Source organism: Plecotus auritus, assembly GCF_963455305.1.
Source record: "Plecotus auritus genome assembly, chromosome: 6".
Taxonomy (NCBI): domain Eukaryota; kingdom Metazoa; phylum Chordata; class Mammalia; order Chiroptera; family Vespertilionidae; genus Plecotus; species Plecotus auritus.
In genome coordinates, this window is record NC_137773.1 from 143,629,283 (window position 1) to 143,653,172 (window position 23,890).

At 41.7% G+C, this 23,890-nt stretch overlaps 2 protein-coding genes across 9 annotated transcripts in view; one reads left to right on the forward strand and one right to left on the reverse strand.

The window, feature by feature from the left end:
- MRPS25 (mitochondrial ribosomal protein S25) overlaps positions 1-23,890 on the forward strand; it is a 79,961-nt gene that overhangs the window by 39,839 nt on the left and 16,232 nt on the right. Inside the window, exons 2-5 of one of the 5 annotated variants that reach the window (XR_013961017.1) lie at positions 1,691-1,797; positions 8,381-8,468; positions 9,155-11,508; positions 21,246-23,751. Coding sequence is in view for 2 of the 5 variants with exons in the window: in XM_080676862.1 (XP_080532988.1) it covers positions 1,691-1,797; positions 8,381-8,468; positions 9,155-9,347 (388 nt within the window). In the remaining 3 variants the exon portion in view is untranslated. Of the gene's footprint in view, positions 1-1,690; positions 1,798-8,380; positions 8,469-9,154; positions 14,639-18,107; positions 18,200-21,245; positions 23,752-23,890 lie in introns of those variants that run through there. The other 4 variants (XR_013961018.1, XR_013961016.1, XM_080676862.1 and 1 more) reach the window with 4 other exon arrangements.
- Positions 17,463-23,890, reverse strand: part of NR2C2 (nuclear receptor subfamily 2 group C member 2) — a 74,506-nt gene continuing 68,078 nt past the window's right edge. For 2 of the 4 annotated variants that reach the window (XM_080676866.1, XM_080676865.1), the window contains exons 13-15: positions 22,786-22,923; positions 21,647-21,752; positions 17,463-17,963 (exon numbers count right to left, since the gene is read on the reverse strand). In XM_080676866.1, the coding sequence (XP_080532992.1) occupies positions 17,789-17,963; positions 21,647-21,752; positions 22,786-22,923 (419 nt within the window). In that variant the 3' untranslated portion in view covers positions 17,463-17,788. The remainder of the gene's footprint in view (positions 17,964-21,646; positions 21,753-22,785; positions 22,924-23,890) is intronic. The other 2 variants (XM_080676868.1, XM_080676867.1) reach the window with 1 other exon arrangement.

The window sequence follows — 23,890 nt, forward strand, 5'->3', positions numbered from 1 at the left end:
CAGTGCGAGACTCCAAGTCTAGGCTAGCAGAAGTGAAGGGAAATCAGAGAGGGCTGCCTTGCCTGGGACTCAGCCAGGGAATAAGCTAGGGAAATAAGCACCTTGGCTAATTCCCTCCTTCCAGTCTTCCAGTGCTCCCTGTTGGCCGAATGCAACAGAATCCAGAGGGCAAGGAATCCTGTTTCCATAGCCCACGTAGGTTAGCCATTCAATACGGAGAGTAGGTGGAGAGGGATCCAGACACACAGTCGTATTGTAATGATTCAACCAGACCTCTGTTGAGGGGCATTTAAGTTTTTTCTGTTCCTCTGCTGTAACTAATAATGCTGTAGTAAACCCCACCCATGTCTTTACATTCAAATGTGAAAATATCTAAAAGCAGAAGTGGATTTGAGTCAAGATCTATGCTTTTAAAATTTTGCTAGTTCCAAACTGACCTCTAAAGAGGTTAAACCAATTTATACTCTTCAGGAAATGTTTCCTCACTTCTGTAACTTTTAATTTCTTTCAGCCTTCACCTGAGGGTATGTTTTATTGATTTAGAGTGAGAGGAAGGGAGAGAGAGAAACATTGATGTGAGAGAGAAACATCGATTGGCTACCCCAGTATGTGCCCCAACTGGGGATTGAACCCGCAACCTAGGTACGTGCCCCAGTGGCAATCCAACCTGCAACCGTTTGGCATATGGGATGGCCCTTTAACTGAGCTACCCAGCCAAGGAACTTCTATAAATTTCAAAAAAACCTTTAGCAATCTAAGAGGTGAATACAATTACATCTTAATCTATATGACTATTGGAAAGATATTGAGAATCCCTTCATATGATGATAGTTTTTTGGCTATCTGCCTATTTGTGGCTTTTGCCTTTTGTTCTTGTTGAACTGTAAATCTTAACTAATGACCGGTAAAACTCTATCACAAGGGAATTAGCCTTTTGTTTTGTTTTACAAATATTTTTCCTTTGGTTTGGTGAATGTTGATTTTGTTTGTGGTAAATTTTGCCATTTGAAACTTTTTATTTTTTAATTTTTATTTGATTTTTTTAGAGACAGACTGGCAGGGAGAGAGAGAGGGAGTGAGAGAGGAAGAGAGATTGAGATTTGTTGTTCCATTTGTTTATGTATTCATTGGTTGATTCTTGTATGTGCCTTGACCGAGGATCAACCTGCAATCTTGGTGTATCGGGATGATGCTCTAACCAACTGAGCTACCTGGCCAGGACCTCATAAGTTTTAATGTAGTTACACATACATTTTAAATCTTCTAAGTTGAAAGGTTTTTCCACTTCTAGATTATAAGAATGGACCCCATGTTTGTTATTGTATGTTTTTAAATTTTGGTATAACCTAAGTATATTAGATGAATTCTATCATTTAAATAAAGATCGAAGATATTCATAGTTCCATTTTTACATTTATACTTCTGCTTTGGTGAGTTTAGGTTTGTGTGCAATGTGAGGTAGGGATATAGATTTCTTTCCCCTCAGATGGCAAACCACGAGTCTGAACACCCACACTCAGAGAGCACACTAACCTTCCTGAAAGCTGCTTTTCTCAGCCTTTTTTGGGGGGCAGGGTCCTCTGAGAATATGATGAAAGTTCTGGACCTTTTCCCTTGAAAAATACACAGGTATGCAAAATTTTAGGTTAAAAACTGCTGTTTCACGGGCTTAATTTTTTCTCCTTTGCAGGAAATTTGTGTTTTTCAACATACCTCAAATCCAGTACAAAAACCCTTGGGTGCAGATCATGATGTTTAAGAACATGACACCATCACCCTTCCTTCGATTCTATTTAGGTGAGTAAGGGGGCCTCTCTGCTGTGCTCCAGGACTGTCTTTCCTCCCATCCGTCCTTCTTTCATAGCAGTCAGGTGATCTGAGGTACAAGCTCTTGTGAACTAACATTGCTCCTGTCACCTTGACTTCAATGGCCATTGAGATCTGGATGCCTCTTCCCTCTCCTTCTCTAGACTCGCCTCCTGTTGCCTTCACATGCCTCACACCACACAGACTAATTTTTCAAAATTCCCTTGCCACACCTTGGTTCATGCCTTTGCTCATGCTGTCCCTCTGATGAGATCCCCTTTCTACTTTCTTTGCTTATTTAATTAAAAAAAAAAATCCTTTAAGACTCATCTTGGGCACCACTTCTCCCAGGAAACCTTCCCTGCACGCTTAGATTGGCCCTCCCGTCTCCCAAAGCCCCTCTCAGGCTGGCTACATTCTCTTGAAAAGTATATGTCTGTGTGTGTGCACTTGGGACCAAGTGAACTTCATTCAGTTAAATATGGCTTAGTACCCAGAAGTCAGAAGACCAGATATTTTGGTCCAGCTCTCAGTCATTCTGACCCTGAGCAAGAAACATTCCCATTGCTTTATTTCCCAAGTAAAGGCAAAACATCTATCTGCCTTACACGGTTAAGAGAATCAAATGAAGTATAGACTGGGAAATGCTTTGGGAAGCAAAACAATGTTCTTCCATTTTATTTCTGGCCCCAAATGGCCAGATTATTTAGCGAATATGCTAGGCACCCAGGTACTGTTCTAGGTACTTGGGTGTCAGGGAGCCATACAAAGATCTCTGCCCTTGTAGAGATAATACTCTAGCAGGAGGAGACAGAACAAGAAACTTAGCAAGACAGTATGCTAGAAGGTAAATGCTATGAAAAAAAATAGAGCAAGGTAAGTGGGTGAAGAGAGTGGGGGTGGTATGACAATTTTGTGTATATATTTTGTGTTTTGCATTGAAAAAAATTAACTTTATTGAGGTATAATTTACTCATAATAAATGCATAGGTTTAATGTGTATAGATTGATGAGTTTCGACAGTTGTGTTTATGTCACCACTTGCCCAATGAAGATGAATACTTTATTTATTTATTTATTTATTTATAATATATATTTTATTGATTTTTTACAGAGAGGAAGGGAGAAGGATAGAGAGTCAGAAACATCAATGAGAGAGAAACATCAATCAGCTGCCTCCTGCACACCTCCCACGGGGGATGTGCCCGCAACCAAGTTACATGCCCTTGACCGGAATCGAACCTGGGACCCCTCAGTCCACAGGCCGACGCTCTATCCACTGAGCCAAACCGGTTAGGGCTACTTATTTTATTTTTATTGATTAAAAAAAAATATGTACTTGTTGTTATTGTTAATCCTACCGAGGATAGTTTTTAGAGTGGAATGGAGGGGGAGAGACAGCAACATCGATGTGAGAGAGACACATTGGTTGGTTGCTTCCTTGGATATTCCAGGACTAGTTCATGGGATCGAGCCTGCAACAGAGGTAACATGCCCTTGACCAGAATCCAACGACGACCCTTCAGTCTATGGGCCGATGCTTTAAACACCGAGCAAACCAGCCAGCGCTTTAAATATATTTTTATTGATTTCAGAGAGGAAGGGAGAGGGAGAGAGAGAAACATCAATGATGAGAGAGAATCATTGATCAGCTGCCTCCTGTATGCTCCCTACTGGGGACCGAACCCAAATCCTGGGCATGTTATGACGGGAATCGACCTGGGACCTCCTGGTTTATAGGTCGATGCTCAACCACTGAGCAACACTGGCTGGGCTATTTTTATTGATTTTAAATTTTTTACTTTTATTTTGAGAGAGAGAGAGAGAGAGAGAGAGAGAGAGAGATCAATGTGAGAGAAAAACATCAATTGGTTCCTTTTCGCACATGCCCCTACCAGAGATTGAACTAGCAACTCAGGTATGTGCCCTGACCAGGAATTGATCCTGCACCTTCTGGTGTACAGGACAATGCTCCATCCAACTGAGCCACTCTGACCAGGGCTGAAGAACATTTCTATTACTCCAGGAAGTTCCCCAGTGCTACTTGCAAGTTAATTTCCCATTCCACCAGAGGCAACCACTGTTAAGATTTCTTTCACCATAGTTTGTTGTTTGTTTCTGAACTTCATATAAATAGAATCTCACAGTATGTACTTTGTGTCTGGCTTTTACTCAAGTTTTTGTGACTTATCCATGTTATATGTATCGGTAGTTAATTCATTTTTATTGCTAAGTAGTATTCCATTATAGGAATATACCACAGTTTATTTATCCATTTACCTGTTGATGAACACCTGAGTTTTTGTTAGGTACCAAGACAGAAGTATGAGATTTATTGGAGATAAAAGAGGGGTGGGCAGGGAAAATCTTCATATGACAAAGCAGGTCTGACATCTTGAAGAGGACAGGGAAAAGGAAGGCAGTCTGGACAGGAGGCACATGAGATGGTGATGGGGCTCTTAGGAAGTGTGGGCCGGCCCCATGGGAAGTTGTAGCTCCACTTTGAGCAGAGATGGCTGGATCCTAGACCTCCGCCAAGGAGAGTCTGGGCGTGGCTCGGGTGGATTCCAAAAACACAGCAGCTGGGCTGTCCGCTGGCTGCTCCTTGCAGGAGGGCCTCCTCGAAGGAAGCTTGGAGGGAGTGGTGGGCCTCTCTGGCTGTGAAGGGCTGTTTCAGTTTTGGGCCAAGATAAGGTGCTTGTCAGTATCTTCTCACACAAGTTGTCTTTGTGGACCCAGGCGCTCAGCCCTTCAGAGCCTATGCCTCATGCTGAATAGATGTGTAATGTTCTTAGAAACTGCCTAATAGGTTTCCAAAATGATTGAGCCACCTCACCTCCAGGCAGCAAAATGTGAGAGTCATGGTTCCACATCCTCACCCAAACTGTTACTTATCCGCATTAGTTTCCTGTGGCTGCTGTAACAAATTACCACAAACTTGGTGATTTAAAACAACAAAAATTGGTTGACCTTCACCTGAGGATATTTTTCCATTGATTTTTAGTGGAAGGGAGGGGGATAGATAGAAACATCGATGTGAGAGACACATGGATTGGTTGCCTCCGCACACGCCCCGATCAGGGCTGGGGATCGAGCCTGCAACCGAGGTACCTGCAACTGAAATACCTGCAACTGAGGTATGTGCCCTTGATCCGAATTAAACCTGGACCCTTCAGTCAATAGGCTGACACTCTTGTCTACTGAGCCAAACCAGCTACAGCTATATAAATTTCTTCTTACAATTCTGTAGGTTAGAAGTTTAATATAGATTGAAATGAAGGTGTCAGCAGAGCCTTCCTTTCTGGAGGCTCTAGGAATAAATCTATTTCCATGCCTTTTCCAGCTTCTGGAGTTTGCCCACATTCTTTGGTTATGGCACCTTCCTCAATCTTCAAAGCCAGCAATGTTTTATATCTGGCCATTCTTCCATAGTCACATGGAACTCTGATTACAGCTGGAGAGGTTCTCTGATTTTAGGGTCCATGTGATTAAGTTGGTCCAACAGATTAGCATAATCTCTCATCTCCAGGTCCTTAATTTTAATCATATCCACAGAGTCCCTTTTGCCACATAAAGGGACATATTCACAGGTTCTGAGGGATTAGAACAGGGACATCTTTGGGGGCTATTATTTCCTCACCACATTGTCTTAAATTTTAGCTATTCCAGTGGGTTTTAATTGAAATTTTAATTTGCATTTTTCTCGTAACTTTTCATGTTCTTATTAGCTATTCAAATATTTGTCTTGTGAAGAGTATAATTGTATCTTTTGTCCATTTAAAAAATTGGTTTTTAAAAAATTAAGTTCTTCATATATTCTGGATGCAATTCCTTTGTCAGTTACATGTATAATGAATATTTTCTTCTGTCTGCTTGCTTTTCCTTTTCTTAATGGTGTCTTTTGAAGAGCATGCATTTTAATTTTTATAAACTCCAGCCTATCAGTTGTTTTATGTTTAGTGCTTTTTTGTGTCCTAAGAAATCTCTGCCTTCACCAAGATCCTCTTATATTTCCTTTAGAAATTTTTTTTAGTTTTCGATTTTACATTTAGGTCTGTGCTCTAGTTCAAGTTATTTTCTACTTTCTGTGTATTAAGTGAGGATAGGCATTGAGGTTCTTGTATTTTTTTAGATTCATGATATTCAGCTTTTATAACACCATTTGTTGAACATTTGTCCTTTCCCTTATTGAATTCCTTGTCATCTTTGCCAAAAATCAGTCAACCATGAGTGGAAAAATAAAATGCTTGTGTATCCAGATAGCCATGAAAAGGTGTGAAGTACTGACACACATGCTACAATACAGATGAACCTTGAAAATATTATGCTAAGTGAAAGAAGCCAGACACAAAAGGCCACGTAATTGTGATTCCACTTATATATAATGTTAGAACAGGCAAGTCCATAGAGACAAGACAGTGTTTACCAGGGGGTGGGATTGGGGTGGTGTGGGGTATAGGAAATGACTGCTTAATTGGCAAAAGAGTTTTCTGTTTGGGGTAATGAGAAAGTTTTGGAACTAGATAATGGTAATAGTTTTACATTTTGAATGTACCAAAACCCACCAAATCATACACTTTAAAATGGTTAAAATGGTAATTTTTATGTCATGTATTTTACCATATACAAAAGAATTTTAGCCATTCCAATGGGTTTTAATTGAAATTTTATTTTGCATTTTCTCATAACTTTTTGTTACTAGCTATTCAAATATTTGTTTTGTAAAAAGTATAATTGTATCTTTTGTCCATTTAAAAAATTTCTGAACTCTCATCCTCTTTCACTGATCTATGCCTGTCCTTATACTAGTACAGTACCAATATCGCACTACCTTGGTTTTTGTAGTTTTGTAAGTGTTAAAATCAGGTAGTGTAAATCCAACTTTGTGCTTTTTCTCCCCACTCCCCAAATTACTTTGGCTAGTCTAGGACCTTTGCATTTACATGTAAACTTTAAAATTTGGCCAGTTTCTGGAAAAGAGCTTGTTGGGATTTTGATTGGAATTACATTGTAGTTCATTTTGAGGAATATGGATATTTTAACAATATTGAGTATGTTTTGTGACTATTGTAAATGGTACTTTTAAATACCGTATTTCATTTTCCAGTTTTTTGGTTAGTATAGTTGATTTTTATTGTTGTTAATCCTCACCTGGGGATATTTTTCCATTGACTTTTAGAGGGGGAGAGATAGAGAGAAACATTGATTGGTTGCCTCCCACTCGAATCCTGACCAGGGCTCAGGATCGAGCCTGCAACGGCGGTATATGCACTTGACCAGAATTGAACCTGGGACCCTTCAGTCTGTGGGCCGCCAAACCAGCTAGGGCTAATTGATTTTTGTATATGGAATGTGTCTTGCAACCTTGCTTATAAACACATTATAGTTTATTTTCTAAATTCCTTAGAATTTTCTACATACACTATCTTGTCATCTGCAAATGCAGTTTTATTTCTTTCTTATCTTTTTCTTTTTTTGTCTTAATTCATTGGCTCAATTGGCTGTAATGTTTTGCATTTTTACCAGTAATGTAGGAAAGGTTCCATTACTCTGCATCCTTACTAGTACTTGGTATTGTTCATTTAAAAAAATTTTAGGCACTCTTAATAGCTCATTGTTGTTTTTATTTTCTTATTTTCCTAATGACTAATTTTGGTTAAATGTTTATTCACATAGTTTGTCCATTTTTTAGTTGGATTGTCTTGAGTTCTTTATATAGTTGAGATACAAGTCTTATCAGATATATACATTTTGTACATTATCTCCCAGTCTATTGCTTATGGTGCCTTTTGAAGAACAAAAATTTTGGATTTTAAATTCAGTGTATTAGGTTTTTTCCTATAATCATATTTTTGATGTCATATTTTTGCCTAGGTTCTAAAGATTTTCAAAAAGTTGTAGGTCCCTGGTCCATTTTGAATTTTTTGTTTCTTTTTTTAATGTTGGGAGTAAAAGTCTAAATTCATTTATTTGCATGTGGCTATCCAATTGTCCCAGCACCATTTGTTTAAAGGACTATCTTTCCTCACTTGAATTGTTTTGGCATCTTTGCTGAAAATCAATTGACCATAAATATAAAGGTTTATTTCTGGACTCAATTCTGTTCCATTACTCTGTAGTCTGTTTTTGACTTGATTACTGTAGCTTATAGTAAATTCGAAATTGGAAAATGAATGTCCTTCCTCCATTTTCTTTGCAAAATTGTTTTGCATGAACTTTAGGCTCAATTTGTGAGTTTCTACACAAACACCTGCTGGGATTTTGGTAGGGATTGCATTGAATCTATAGACCAGTTTGGGGAGGATTGCCATGTTAATGATAATGAATCTTTCTATCCATGAACATGGAATTTTTCTATTAAAGTAGTATGTTTTTATACATACCTAAAATTTATGTCTGCTCATGTCTAAAGAAATAGGGAAAAATAAAGGGTAGTATATTATGGGTTATGTAAACAAATATATTTACTTTATTGTTAAAATATTTCTCCACTAGCAAACAGCAAATCACCATTTGAGGCTGAGGAACGCTCTTCTGAGTTCTCAGCCACACCCCCTTTACTTTCTGTTTTCAGATACTGGTGAGCAGGTTCTCATGGATGTAGAGACCAAGAGCAATAAAGAGATCATGGAGCACATCAGAAAAATCCTGGGGAAGAATGAGTGAGTTGCTGGGGTTGACCTGGAGGGGAGCAAAGGTCTTAGCCCAGAGATTTTGAGAGAGAGGAAAAGAATGGGGTGTCAAGAAGGGCAGGTTCTGACTGTAAGCAGACACTGACCAGAGTGTGGGCTGGAGAGTCCATTCCATCTGACTTGGCTGCTCACCAAATGTGTAACAGTAAGTCATCCATCTCTCCTGGTCAGTGGGAAGCTGAGATGCAGCGAAAATACTTGCCCTGTGTGGCCGGTAACATATCCCAGTTTGGAATTAGTGGGTGACCAACCCTGTGGCCTGCCGTGACACATCCCTTTTCTCTCCATGGAGGAAAGAAGGGAAGCCGGTATCTTTGAGAAAGCACCTGGAGGCATTTCCAGGCCCCTTTATTCTGTCTCACTTGTCAGAAATGGGGCTGCCCCTCAGCTGTCTGAGGGCTGACTATTCCTGTGCTGGCCTGGCGTGAGTGTGCTTTCCAAGTGCCTCCTCCCCTGAGCCTGACACTGCTCACATACTGAAGGCCTTCCCTGTGGTGAGAGCAGGGATAAGTTGGAGGAGTGAGAAGCATGTTAGGAGACACAGGAGATCCGAGTCTCCCCGGCTGAGGATGGAGCTCACTCGGAGAAGTTCTGTGCTTCGCAGAGGCTCAGAGCTGTGTTGCCAACACCTTGTTGCTGTCTGTGCTCTTTGGCAGGGAAACCCTGAAGCAAGAAGAGCAGGAGAAGCAGCAGCTTTCTCATCCAGCCCACTTTGGACCTCGAAAGTATTGCCTGCGGGAGTGCATCTGTGAGGTGGAAGGGCAGGTGCCCTGCCCAGCCCTGGTGCCCTTACCCAAGGAGATGACAGGGAAGTACAAAGCAACTCTGAAAGCCAGTGCCCAGGACTAAGGCCCCAGGCCTGTGGGCTAGCGTTACCTTGGCCACAGGGAGATCCTGGTTCTGTCTCCAGAGGCTCTGCAAATAAAATGCTCCTTAATCATCCAGCAGCATTGTGTATCCAGTCTGATGGGCACAAGGAGGAAGGCCTGCATGGGAACAGGACTTTGGGATCAGGAAGGTGTAGGGCCACAGCCCGTTGACATCTTGGTCTTGGGGCCTTTTCCTTGTCTCCACTGGTTTTGACTCCTCTTGCAGACCCTACTCTGAAAGTTCAGTTGAGTCTGGTTGGAGCTAGTTGTGGCTGGCAATGTGGATGCTCCCTCCCTTCAGGCGCTCTGGGCGTCTTCCAGAAATCCCGAGGCAAGCCTTTGTGCAGCGCTCCCTTTTAAACTAAAGCCAGCCGACCTTTTCCTCCTGAGGGGCCTGGCTGTGGAAGCTGCCTCTCAGTTTACCTTCTTGCTTGTTCAGTTCTTGAGGTGAAGTTTGGGAGCGGGTGTGAGGTGTTACTTAGTAGTTCTGCCTAGTAGTCCTTTCCTCCTTAGGACATGGGTATTTCTGCCACTTGAGTTTTGCTGGTTTTAGCCCTTAGGAGACACCAAAGCCCTCTAGGGCCACTTTAAGAATAGGTTTACTTAGTCAAAAGGAAAGGACCAGCTGGACTGCAGACAGGTGGAAACACAGACCAGGAGACTTTGACCGTGGGATGCAGCAAGAAGGTGGGCCTAGAAGAGCAGGTTTAAGGTCTGAGTGCCTCTCTGATGGGAGCTTTGGTCAAGGCCTAACACTTGCTGTAAAATGGGAATAAGGGCATTACTCCATGAGGTAAGTTAGTTATGGGAAATGTGAAACTAGAATGTGTGTTTTGTTGTTAATCCTCACCCAAGGATATATATTTTTTCCATTGATTTTTAGAGAGTGGAGGCGAGGTGGGGGCGGAGAGAGAAACATCGATGTGAGAGACACATCGATTGGTTGCCTCCCACATGCTCCCCGACTGGCCAGGTATCCAGCCTGCAACACAGGTCATGCCCTTGACCAGAATCAAACCGGGGACCCTTCAGCACACAGCTGTTACTCTTTCCACTGAGCCAAACTGGCAAGGGTAGAATGTGTTTTATTTGAATGTTGGGAGATTATCCCATTAAATTGAGAAATCTGGCTCTTTTTACATTTGATGCTCAAGTTATGGTTTACTGTTGTTTGGTACCCGACCGGTGTTCAGGGTGATAGCCTTGGAGGGATTGGGAAGGGATGGTCGGTTTGGGTCTAATGTGTAACTGACAGGTTTACTTCAGTTTTGTTTAATTGAAATTTAAAATCTTGGTGCCCTCTTCCCATCACTATTTTGGAGGGTGGCCAGAAAAATTTATCCTCCATTCTAATCCCTAGTTTCAATTGCTGCAATGTTTCTAACAATCCCACGTGGCTGACTGCAGCATGGCCTTCACAACCAGCTGATTGGACTTTCTACTGGGCCTCCAGGCCTTTTAAGAGTTTGTTCCTTTTGGTCTGTGTCCACAGCTGGTGAGAAAAAAGGCCTTAGGGAAGTATTCCTTTCCTCCATGATCCACAGGGTCCAGAAAGGTAGCTAACCAGAACTGCCCTGAACCAAGCTAGTGACCCTTCTTTAGAGAGAGAATCAATGTCCAGTGCCTGATGGGAAAGCACCATCATTACTGTTTTTCATGGGCTATTTCATAGACAGGATATAATGATTCATGGAAACAAACACCACTAGGGGGCATTATCTCTTTAAACAGTTGTCTTCCATTTCCTACTTCAACAATGATAAAAGATTTTAAAATGTACAGAAATGGGAGGAAATTATTGGAGAAGATTGCTATGAGGATTTTATAATTGATCCAATGTTTCTTAATTTTATTTGTATAACCAATGTTCGCTAGATGGTTTTCAACCTTGTTCTGCTGAAGTGACCAATTTCCTTTTCATTTTGAAAGCTATTTGGCTGCCAGTGGGGTTCTGCCAAGAATCTTGACTTCGGACCTCAGAATCGTCACCTGTAAAATGAGTCAGATGACTTCTGAAACTTTAAGAATATGTCTGCTCTGGTCCGAGGCCTGGCTCTGTGAGTTTTGGCAGCCCAAGCCCTGTTCCAGAAACAAGTCCAGTGGGCCATCACATGGATGGGGCTAAGTCGCTTTTGGCTAAGGTGAGATGAGAGCTACAGGGTTCTAACTACTAGGGTGCTTCCTCAACACCTACTCAGTGTTTAGGTGAGAGGTGCTCTGGGGACTCCTGGTGGCCAGGCATTGTTATTACTATTGTGAGGAAAAAGGATGAACAAGATGCATGTTAGTCTTTAATTAACTTTTAATAGTATAAACCTCATTTAGGTAGTAGTATTAAGCCACAACAATGCCACATTGAAACAGCATTTAATAAAATGCATAAAGCTAATTCATGCACTGCAATACTCTATATACAAACACAACAATGCAAATTCTTCTTCAAGACTGAAGACATTGATTAGATATAAAATTCAATTAAAAAAGAACATGCTATTTTAAATGCCATCACATAAACAAAGCTGATTCCAAGCAATATTTTAAACAGGTTTTAAACCTGGAATTAAAATGTAATGGCATAAACAATATTTTCTATATTGAGAAGGGCAGAGGTTACAGAAACGGTCCTAAGAAAATCTAACACCCAAGTTTTCCTTTAATGTCTTTTAAAAGGGCTGGTAATACTTGGCTACATTTTAACAGTTCCAAGCTACAGGTAAAAACTATGGTTTGTACTATGAAAAATGTGCAGCTTTTCAGTTATAAAACTAGTTGAACACTGGTTTACAAGATAATTGGGAGGGTATAGAAAAATATTCCAGCACTTGAGTTGTACGTGGCAGCAGCATGAGTCCATGAATGCTCTTGTTGTTAAAATGACAACTGATACTTTCCTAGAGAAAAGCCATTTATTTTTCATGTCAAGTCTACTTCCCAATATTATCCAAATATTAAGCTTTATCATAACCTGTCAATTGATAAATGTTGCTGAGCATTTTTTCAACATTTTATAGCACTTTTTTTCTATTATATATAGTATACATTTTGAAACACCAAAATTATTGGCTTAATTGAAAGTATAGCTGGGCATTAAAAATATCTCAGACTTTCCCTTTATTTTTAGATTGCTGCTAATAGCCCCAAATGAAAAGTTTTATTTTAAAGATTCACTTAGAGACTGTTAAGCTTCCATGTGTATTATTTGAATTGGAAAGCTACCTTCAATAGTGATTGTCACAACAGGCAAGGACATGGGAAAGGTGACAATCACTGCTGGGTGGCCAGTGAAGCAACAGGAGCTTTACAACACAGATGGGGAAGCTGGAGGCTGAATGGCCCAGTCTCACAAAAGGCACTGAGTACTATGGTCTCAATGAAGTGTTTTCAAACATTTCAACAGATTAAAAAAAACCAAAAACAACAATCTGTAGATTATGCTTTTGCAGTTATCCAGTGATCTCTTTCAGCAGGCCAGCTTTCAACCTTCCCGTCAGTCAGGCCCCCTGTGCTTACCAGGTCCATGAGCAACTACAGCTGGGCTGGGGCCTGGCTCCCGAGTGCTGTGTTTCAGGTTAAAGCCCGATAGGGGGAAAATTCACCAGAGTAGAGCTGGACAAGAAAAATTAGGCATCTGTAGCTTTAAGGGCATGCATATCCATATTAAAATGCAATTTTTATCTGAGATTTTAAAATCATAATTTAGAGAAAGTCAGTGGACTTCATTTGCATGCTATAGTTGGAGAAGTAATTTAAGATTTGTAACTTACGCCATAAAGTTAGCCATCAACAATTATGCTTATTTTTAAAGAATACTTGGTTGGTTGTCCCCCCGACCCCTAACTTGCGTTAGACGGGAATTTGTTTAGTCACAGTGCAGTGCCCACCGTGCTGACTGAGTCCAGAGCAAGTGGGGACAATTGGGAGCCAGGCCCCATGACACAGACCGTTCTGAAACTGACCACATGACGATGAGTCCAGGAAAGGCCCACTGCTTGACCTACCAAGTTCGTTCCAGTTAGGCCATAAAGAGGTGTGTGACAACCAGGTTAAAGATCCCCACCTAGTTTTTGGACGTTAGAATAAACTGTCTTCCAGCTTCCTAGCCCTTGTCTCACCCTAGAGAATACAAAGCAATGTCATTCTGTTAGGACCTTTCTGTCTGGAACTTTCCCTGGTACAAAGTGAACATTTTAACTTCATGGCTTTCCTCAGCTAGACACACCCCAAGGAAAATGTAGTTAAAATTGTGGCAAATCCATCCTGCTGAGGGATCTTGGAATACCCACATCAATTTACTTTAGTAACTCTTATCATAGATTCTCTTTAAAACATAAGGAGAGTTTGGATACGTGGCTACATGTCTGTATACATAATATACACCTATGTACACATACACACTATATATATACACTGTACATACATAGAAGATATAAACACATGTACATTCATTTAGTCATACAAGTCGGTAATCTGTACATGCACAATGTGCTGAGGGGAGCTCAGGGCTAGACACACAGTTGTGCCACGCTGGTGGGAGGCACATGGGGAGGTCCAAAGCCCTGTGGTACAAGAGATCCAAACCCACTCTCTTCAATTACAAATTCACATCAAAGTTAAAACATTTTCAAAGAGCCACGCAATCTAGGGAATGGACATGGGACAAAGCAGGGGTCGCCTGCCCTGCCTGCTCAGACTTTCCAGGATCTGAAGGGCGCTGACCTCCCAAGTTAAAGGTGAATGTCAGAAGATGACACTTTTCATGACCTGGGCTCAGAGAAGGGTTCAAATGTCCCACCTATAGCCCCATTGCACATAAAGCCATCTCCACTGCAAAGGAGGCCATGTGCTTCCAGACTCTAACCAGGTCACAGTACTTGGATCCACAGCCAAGGGCTGCTTGTCAGGCAGCGTGCAGGCAGGGAGTGAGACTACTGTGCTGAAAACTACCCAAAAGGATTAGGATGTGATTTTCCCAGAATAAGAGCACTAGATACAGCCAGAGCCCTTCTAATTCTTGGCTCCCTGCCATGGCTGTCCCTAAAACAAGCAAAACTGCTAAGTAAGCTATAGTGTGTTGCTACACATTGGGGAGTCCAGGGTAGACATGTCCATTGCTATCACCATGACTGGTGGCAACTGCCTCAAAACAGTCCACATTTAATACTGACACTGACAAGCTAGAAAATCCCTCTTGAGGGATATTATATAACACATCTTACAAGTGACTACACCTGAAATTAAATATAAAAACCAAACCAAAAAAAAAAACAAAAACCCCAACCACAGAGATTAGACAATAAATAATGTAATCCCCAATAAACACAAAAATCTCAAATTAGAAGGGCGGTAACATACTGCCTTAAAAATACTCTCCAGGAATAACTTGGAAAGTAGTATTTGCATGAGTAATTTGGTCTTTTTCTAAGTCTCTTCCTGTCCTGTTTTTTATTATATATATAAAGAACTCCACAAATTTCAACAACACATAACTGTCCAACATTATCTGAGATACCACTGAAAAAGCCACAAAGCAACAATGTATGTCTGTCCCCACCTCCCTTAGCCAGTGTAGCCTCCCTCATTGAGGGAGGACTGGCTAAGCCAGCAGAAGGGTATGTGTGAATAGCTACACGGCAAAGAATTTAACTCCTACCTTATTTCACTGAGATTCAGCAGGCAGAGGTCTGGTCTACTTCACTAAATCTAGAGTTTGAAAGCCTTGTGAAAGTTGAGCCCAAATATCTGCTTAGGATCCCTTTAAATAATCTTGACTTTGCGCTTCTTTTAACCAATCTGACAAGAGATGGAATAGACCTGTAAAAAGCTTGAAATGATTTGGGGCAGCGACAATTCAGGTTGTGAGGGACCGGATCCTTAAGGAACAGGCCACTTCAGAGTAAGGCCAAGAGGATATGGGAAACTAATGAGTGCACAACCCCCAAAATGGTCCATTGAAATCAGCCACCACCAGCAAAAGGACTCGAGGAAAAGGACCAGGTTAGAATCGGCAGCTTCCTAAATTAAACTGACTTTTCTCAAGGGCTATCTTGCTAGAGGTATGGCACCTCCCTAGCCAAGTGTTCACTGTCCTCCTCCTGGTTATCACCTTCTCTTCCCAACCTATCTAAGCAGTGGGTTTGTCAGGACTGCATCCTAGGTCTTGGCTAAGCTGCCCCAATATCTTAAGGCAACCGGAGTCTAAACGCCTAATAGATACAGGACTCCACAGGGCCTGCCCCTGGGAATGGGGGAGCTGGCCAGTGTGGACCTTTTCACCAACACAGAACTCAGATCTGAAAGATGTGACACATACTTTCAGGGAGCCACTCGGTGATCAACAAACATGCTTATATTTAAAAATTAAGAGAAAAATAGGCAATTCGCTGTTTAAGATGCATGAACATGCTTCAAAATGCCCTCTGCTAAAATCCTTCACAAGCAGAAACGATACAGACCTGCCCTAACTCCATTTGTCTTGGCCAACTTTTGGTCTTAATTTTAAAATTTAAATCACTCAAAGTTAGAAAACCAAACATTTAAGATGGTGACATTATCCTTTCCATCATTTTATAATGGGCACCCTTCACTATTCTCCAAAATTTGCTTCCAAGATATGAACTAGAAGTGATAAAAGAATTGAAGAACTGTTCCCACTTAATTCTCACTAATGATTTTCATAAAGTGCTGCTAACACTTCAGATTAAAGCATCCCATTTTGCTGTAAGCCTGTGGCTGGCTGGCCCAACACCCATGCACATCTTGTGAAGTGCCTACTATGACTGAGGGCCTGAGCCAGACCAGGGAGTGCCTGGGAGGCAGGGAGCGCCCTGGGATCTTTCTGGATATCTGATCAAAAGATTAAAGAGATGCAAGCTTAACCTTACATTGTAGTTGCTTATTCTGATCTACACAAAAAGAAAATGCTAAGTACTTGACTCAGTCTTAATAAGGAAATACTCACTGCAACTCACATCCATGGGAAGTTATGGGTGCACTTCTCTAGATAGAACTTCCTTATAACCATATTCTGTTGTTGTATACGACACTTGCTATAAGTTATGAGAAAGGAGTTAAGTGGGAATTAAGGGTTATTTTTAAGGAGCAGGCAGCCCGCTTCTGCATCCATCACCTAAATGCTCCAGGTTTCTTTTTGCTGGCACACACCTAGGGGAATCAAAGTGCACGGGGGGCCAGTACTATTCAAAAACTTGCCAACAGAGATACTGAGTCTGGAGACATTTTTGAAAAACCCTGATATTTAAGGTCAACAGAGAACCTTACCATTCAGCTTCACCACCACTGCCCTAGCCAGGAAGCAAGATCCTGTACACATACTCCACCCTCATAGTAGTGTGAACTGCAGGAACACAGGCCACAGGGGCATTTGGAATAGAAATCCCAGAGAGGAACCCTCATGCTCCAGGAAGGCCATGTCCCTCCATCTGAAAACTGCAGCCACCTAGATTGTATTCAGGAAGTACTACTGTCAAGGGTTCAAAATGCTGAATTGCACTTTTTGGTCATAAAGCTCCATCTGCCATAGTGGAGGTAATTTGGGATGTTAATTGCTGCAGGAATTGGCAATTAATGTCTAACTGGTTGCAATCCAATTCTGAGAATCAGGCACCCGAAGATGCCCAAGGTTTGGAGGAGCCTGAAGATGCCTGTCAGACCGGGACCAGAGACCAGGGAATCTGACAAGCATCAGCTCTATGACTGAGGAAGCTTTTGGGTTGGGTCACCACCAACTGTGCTAGCACACTCCCATGTACTGCATGATACAGATAAGCCACATTTTCATTTGCTCACAGGAATTTAGTTCAATACCACTAAAGTGTGCATACAATTAGGAATGATGCCTTCTTTTCTTAAACATAAATGATTGTCTCCTATACCCTATTGCATTTTCACAGAAATTATTAGCATTTCGGCAAAAGATGTATACTGTTTTCCATTTGCCCTGCACATAGACAAGATGTTGCTAACATTTCGTATCGATAAGAAGTGCTTAGAAAGTGCTAATATTATTACCCTGGTAATTAGTAGCTATTAATTCCAAGGACATTTTTAATATATACACACACATACTGTTCTCTTAGGTTCTTTGTTTTAATACTAGTCTCTGACATTATAAAACTTTGTTTTTTGCCCTTTGAGAATTTCTAAATACAAATTGAGTTAAAAGATTGTTCCAAAATCTGCTGCTTCATCAAAAGGCATTAAAACATTTCTTATGGCAGGAAAGGATCCTACTAGTCTTTTAGTTGCTATTGCCTGGGATTAACAGATACGAAGAAACCAGGTAGGAAATGATGGACATACTGGAAATATTTGCACATACCAAAATACTACTACTTCCATTTTCCTTTTCTCTGAGCGGTCCCGGGAGGCCATTTCTGCTCCTCAGCAGGTGTGTGGTGTGCACTATAGACTGGCTCCGGTGATCTGGCCATTGTACTCTGCCGTCTCCATCTTGAGGATGTAGGGAATTATGCTGTCTATCGAAACATTGCCAATGAGACCAGTAAAAAAAAGTTCTTCTGTTATGTTGGAGCTCATCAGCCTGAGTGCTGGCAGGCGGACAAGAATCCGGGCCAATCTGTAAGGAGGAGGGTCATTAGAGAAAGGAGGGTTCACTGCCCTTCAGACTTCATCCTGGACAGGCTCTCAGGGGCCCTATCGGCTCAGATTGAACCTAACAACAGATCCATCCACTAACCACCTCTTCTTTTTCTGATTTTAGCAGTTCCTCTTATAGGAGTTCATGAGAAAAAAAGTTTAAAAACTGCAAAGATGTGCCCTAACCGGTTTGGCTCAGTGGATAGAGTGTCAGCCTACGGACTGAAGGGTCCCAGGTTCGATTCCGGTCAAGGGCATGTACCTTGGCTGTGGGCACATCCCCAGTAGGGGGTATGCAGGAGGCAGCTGATCGATGTTTCTCTCTCATCGATGTTTCTAACTCTCTATCCCTATCCCTTCTTCTCTGTAAAAAAATCAATAAAATATATATATATAAAAAAAAGTGCAAAGATGTATGTACACATTATGTTCCCTTCACTGTTTGGTGGGGGTGGAGCTCTCTCTACCCCCAACCAAAAGAAAATGTGGAAATCTATCAATACAGGACAGGTTAAAAAAATGTTTTCATATAATGGATCAAGACATACTCATTAAAAAGGGTAATAAAGCCCTAGCTGATTTGGCTCAGTGGATAGAGTGTCAGCCTGTGGACTGAAGGGTCCCGGGTTTGATTCTGGCCAAGGGCTCATGCCTGGGTTGTGGGTTTGATTCCCAGTGGGGGATGTGCAGGAGGCAGCCGATCAATGATTCTCATCATTGATGTTTCTATCACTCCCCTCTCCCTTCCTCTCTGAAATAAATATTAAAAACAAAAATAAACAACAAAAGAAATCTTTAAAAAAATAAAAAAAGGGTAATGAAGATCCATAGCCCGGCCGGCATGGTTCAGTGGTTGAGCATCAACCTAAGAACCTGCAAGTCACGGTTCGATTCCCGGTCAGAGCATATGCCTGGGTTGCAGGCTCGATCTCCCGTGTGCAGGGGTGTGCAGGAGGCAGCCAATCAATGATTCTCTCATCACTGATGTTTCTATCTCTCCCTCTCCTTTCCTCTCTGAAATCAATAAAAATATATATTTAAAAAGAAAGATCCATGTTCATTGATAAGAAGTCCATGACATGTAGTTGAATAAAAACTTGAAAGGAGATTGTGAAGCAGCAAGTACAGCACAACTGCACTTGTGTGTATTTACTTGTGCGCACATGTGTAAATGGTACTCAGGAGAATATGTACCAGAATGCTAATGGTTAGCCTCTGGGTATTAGGATTTAGAGTGATCTTACATATTAAAACTTTTCCTATACTGCCCTAGTGTCCAGTATTCATTTAGCATTATAATCTATATAAATAAAAGCCTAAGCAACTGTCTGACCAATAGCTATGATGTGCAATGACCAACAGGGGGCAGGTGCTCCAACTGGTAGCTATGACATGCACTGACCACCAGGGGGCAGACACTCAATGCAGGAGCTGCCGAGCTGTGGTGACTTGGCAGCTGCAGTTCTTGGGTGAGGCACCCAGAACCAGAGAGGAGGGAACCCAATTATGAGGTGTGTCACCCGAGAACCGCCTTCTTGCAATCGGGACCCCTCAGGGGATGTCGGAGAGCTGGTTTCAGCCCAATCCCCGCAGGCCAGGCCGAGGGACCTTGTGCACCGGGCCTGTAGTTTAAAATAAAACAGTAAAATTGTTTTTCTTTTGAAGGAACCCTGGATGGGAGGGCACACCATGACCTTGTCATGGGGCCATGGGCCACTGTCTAAAGTCACTCCATAGCCACTGCACAAGGTCTGGAAAAAATCTACATTCTCATCTACAGGAAATGTTAAATTACAGCATTTCCTCAGCCTCAGAAAATGATGAAGAATATGTATACTCATTGAATATTAAATTTTAAAAAATGGTTACCAAACCTTACTTTATATTTTATGATTCCAATTACATATACATACAAAACTTCTGGAAATACATAAAATGTTAATCTATACAGTGGTATTTACAGAGTGAAAAAAATGTCTTTTTGCTTTTCAGAATGTTCTTTTTCCTACAGTCAACATTTAAAAAAAAAATTAAATAGCTTTATTAACTATTCAAACACTTTCCCCTTACAATGAAATTTCCACCTGGAGGATATTTCATTTTATGTGTTTGGTTATTTTTTAAAGGGAAAGGACATTCATATTATGAAAGTAGCATTCCAGGACCATCATCCATTCAACCAGCACCATGAGTCTTGCAGGGCACACAAAGGTGTAAGGGGACACCACCACAGACCTGGAGAATGCCACATCTCAACTGGGCCTTAAGGTTAATAGGCTGGCTAAGATGTCTATCAGCAGAGATGCAAAGAATGGGGAGGAATGAGAGGGTATTTCAGGAGGAAAAAACGGTATGAGAAAAAGCATAAGGATGGGAAAAAGTAAAAAAGTAAATGTATAAACAGGGTATAAAGCATTCTACTAGGGCTGTTTCTTTGGGAAATGTCTTTGAGTGGGTTTCTGAATTCTATGAGAAAGCCTCCCTTATCTTTTAGTCCCAAAAAGTGAGGGCTTGCCCCTTTCTCCTTCTGGGTACCTGACTGGACAAGGAGTGATTCAGGATTTTTTCAAAACATCTACTTTCAAAGACCAGAGACTTGCTATTGTCAAGGTATACTAGCATGCTGTGGCTTTGCCAGCAGTCCCCAGAGGGCATTTGTAGCTTCTTCTGGTTGTAGGCATCAGGGGACATTTTGCCTTCATTCCTTGCTGGATGTGTAAGTTCTGAGTATGGGTGCATTACTGGACAGTCCCAGTCTATGTGTATTGAGGCTCAATCAGGGGTGGGCAAACTTTTTGACTCGAGGGCTATGGGTTCTTAAACTGGACCGGAGGGCTGGAACAAAAGCATGGATGGAGTGTTTGTGTGAACTAATTAATATAAATTCAAAGTAAAGGAGCGGAGGGGAGAGCAAGAGAACCCTCCGCTCTTTCGGCTCCGCGGGCCGGATAGAACAGCCGAACGGCCGGATCCGGCCCGCGGGCCATAGTTTGCCCACGGCTGAATTCTAGATTCATGGTGAGGTCTTCAGTGATCCCAGTAGAAAATGGATTCTGCTTGGGCAAAAGCTGCCTGTGGGCTATGGAGGTGTGCCTAAAGCATAGGTAGACTTTCTGCCAGCAGGGCCAGCCACAGGCCCCCCGCTCCAATTACAGAGAAATTTCTCCCTTTATCTGCGGGTGAAATTACTATTTTACACAACCTGCTCACTGCTTTATAGGGGTCAGGTTTGGTTTCAGTTAATGAAAACTTTTCTTTCAAGTCCTCTAGCATTGCCTCTTGAGTACCTGCAGACCAGAGGAGCAGAGCTTCCAATTGTTCTGGACAAGGAGTGTCTCCAGGAGGACTCATGCCTCATGCATGTCAGCCCCAGAAGAGACCACAGAGCATCGACTCCAACCCCCAAATCACAGAGGAGCAACCCAAGGTCCTGACGCCCACCATTACCCAGCAACAATGCGGTGGCCAGATATCCTGACCCTCCCTGCTTGGCACTTTCCACACTCCATTACCACCTATAAAATGCAAGAATTAAGGTGTGATGAAATGGAGGCTTTACCAGGCTGCTAGAAATAGGAAGGCTAACATAATTTATATTTGCAACTACAGATCCAACTGCATTCCTCCACACCCTGAGCAAGAGCATGTGCCTGTGCATCTCACCGGTAGGTGTCTTCCGAGTAGGTTTTCTGAACATAGTCCTGCAACTCCATCTGTGCCTTTTCTTGGAACTTTTCAATCTGGCTTGTGCTAGTCAAACCTGGATGATCTGAAAAGAGAAAAGTGCCCCCAAATTGCCCTCTGTATTCAGAAAGCCTCACAGATTGCTTAGAACTTATTTTTAATCAAACTTCTGACAAATTTCTCAAGCACAATAGAATGAACTCTGAAGGCTGATCAGGTTTGGATAGTGTTTAGAACACTGGATTTTCCTATCCTCAGCCAAGGCCTGGAGGTGCCCAGGAGGGAGCTGAGCTCCTGGGTAGTCATTCCATTCTTAGCAGCCCCAACTACTGGTTCTGGACATTTGACTTTCTACTACTCTAAAAAAACATCAGTTTAAAAACTATCATATGAAATTAGAAATTTATTTACTAATGTATTTTATTTTATTAAATATCTAGAAACTTGTTTTCTAGATATTTAATTACATAATTTCCCCATTTTCACTAGCTAGTTTGTTGTTAGTGAGTGGAGGGCAGGGAAGGGAAAAGTTAAGCTGTTTTACAACCCCATCTGTTCGACACAATGGTCAGGACATCAGTCACCGAAGTGACCTCTCAGAAGGCTCTGAGATAGCCTAACAGCCGAGGGGAAGTGAGCGAGGCCAGCCCATCTGTTATAGTTTCCACCAACAATTCCTGCTGCCTCTTCTTCACCTGCCGTGACCATACCTTTTCATGTGCCCTGTAGCAACTGTTGCTACTGCCCTCCACAGAGACTATGGGTAAATTTGTGTAGTTTCAATTTATATATGCTAACATAACCTGAAAATTGGCAAAGAGCAAAACAAAACAAAAAAGACACAGGATGGTAGAACACTATTTTGTATGCCCTTGCCTGGCCAATGGCTTTAGATTACAGATTAAAACTATTTGATATATCAAGCCATTTCTTTGGGACTGTAAAGGCAAGAATTAAAAGAATATGTATTTACCTAAGTTAACAAAGCACACCTATTATGAGTGCAGTCACAATCTGCCAGGGCTCTCTACACCACTGACAACTTCACAACATTCATGTTAACAAACATCATTAGACAAAGGTGGAAAACAGTCATGCGCCACCACCGCATATCTTACCGGGGCTAAAGAGAACTATGGCTTTAAGGTATGCATACTCATAGCCGTCTACATCCAGCTTTGCCATACTGTTACAGAACTCCTGAAGTTTCCAGATGTGCTCCATGACTTGCTTTATCCGGTCGCCAGAAAGTTTATCTAGAAATCAATATCACAGATTCCCTAAGAAAGGCTGATAAAAACAATAATACAAGTTTCTTTGAGGGGAAAGAGAATAACTTCAAGTTTTTGTTTTTAAAAAAATATATTTTATTGATTTCAGAGAGGAAGGGAGAGAGATAGAAACATCAATGATGAGAGAGAATCATTGATTGGCTGCCTCCTGCATGCCCCTACTGGGGATCAAGCCCGCAACCCGGGGATGTGCCCTTGACTGGAATGGAACCCTGGGACCCTTCAGTGCACAGGCCGATGCTCTATCCACTGAGCCAAATCAGCTAGGGCAGTGGTCGGCAAACTGCGGCTTGCAAGCTGCAGTTTGCCACTGTTGACTAATGAGTTTGCCGACCACTGGGGTAGGGACTTAATCACAAGGAACAACAGTCTGTAATTATTGGAATCAAGAGTCTAGGTCAGTGGTCGGCAAACTCATTAGTCAACAGAGTGGCAAACCACGGCTCGCGAGCCACAGTTTGCCGACCACTGAGCTAGGGCTAACTTCATGTTTTAATTAAAAAAAAACAGTTATCTCAAGATGGTCAAGAGCTTCATTTTCCAGTTGAAGGTGAAATGACAACAGGTATCCCAATTCTACTCTGTTATATATTTTGCTTCAATAATGAACCCCTGGACCAGCAATTCTCCCTGGACCAGCAATTCTCCCTGGCCCAACCCTAGGCAGCACCTTTGGCGTATAGTATAAATTGGTAATTCCTTTTATTCTGTGCTTAAGACCCATTTGTGTGTTCTTATCAATGATTAGGTTTTCTAAGTGTCTGCAGGCATTTAATAAATATTTACCAACCTAAAATGTTGGCTTTTTTACTTGTCAAAACAATTCTATATGTTATCTGACTTAATTCTCATGACAACATTTTGCTGAGGGGTATCAGCATTATACTCAGTTAAAAAGAAGAAAAGAACTAAAAGCTCATTTGTAAACAGA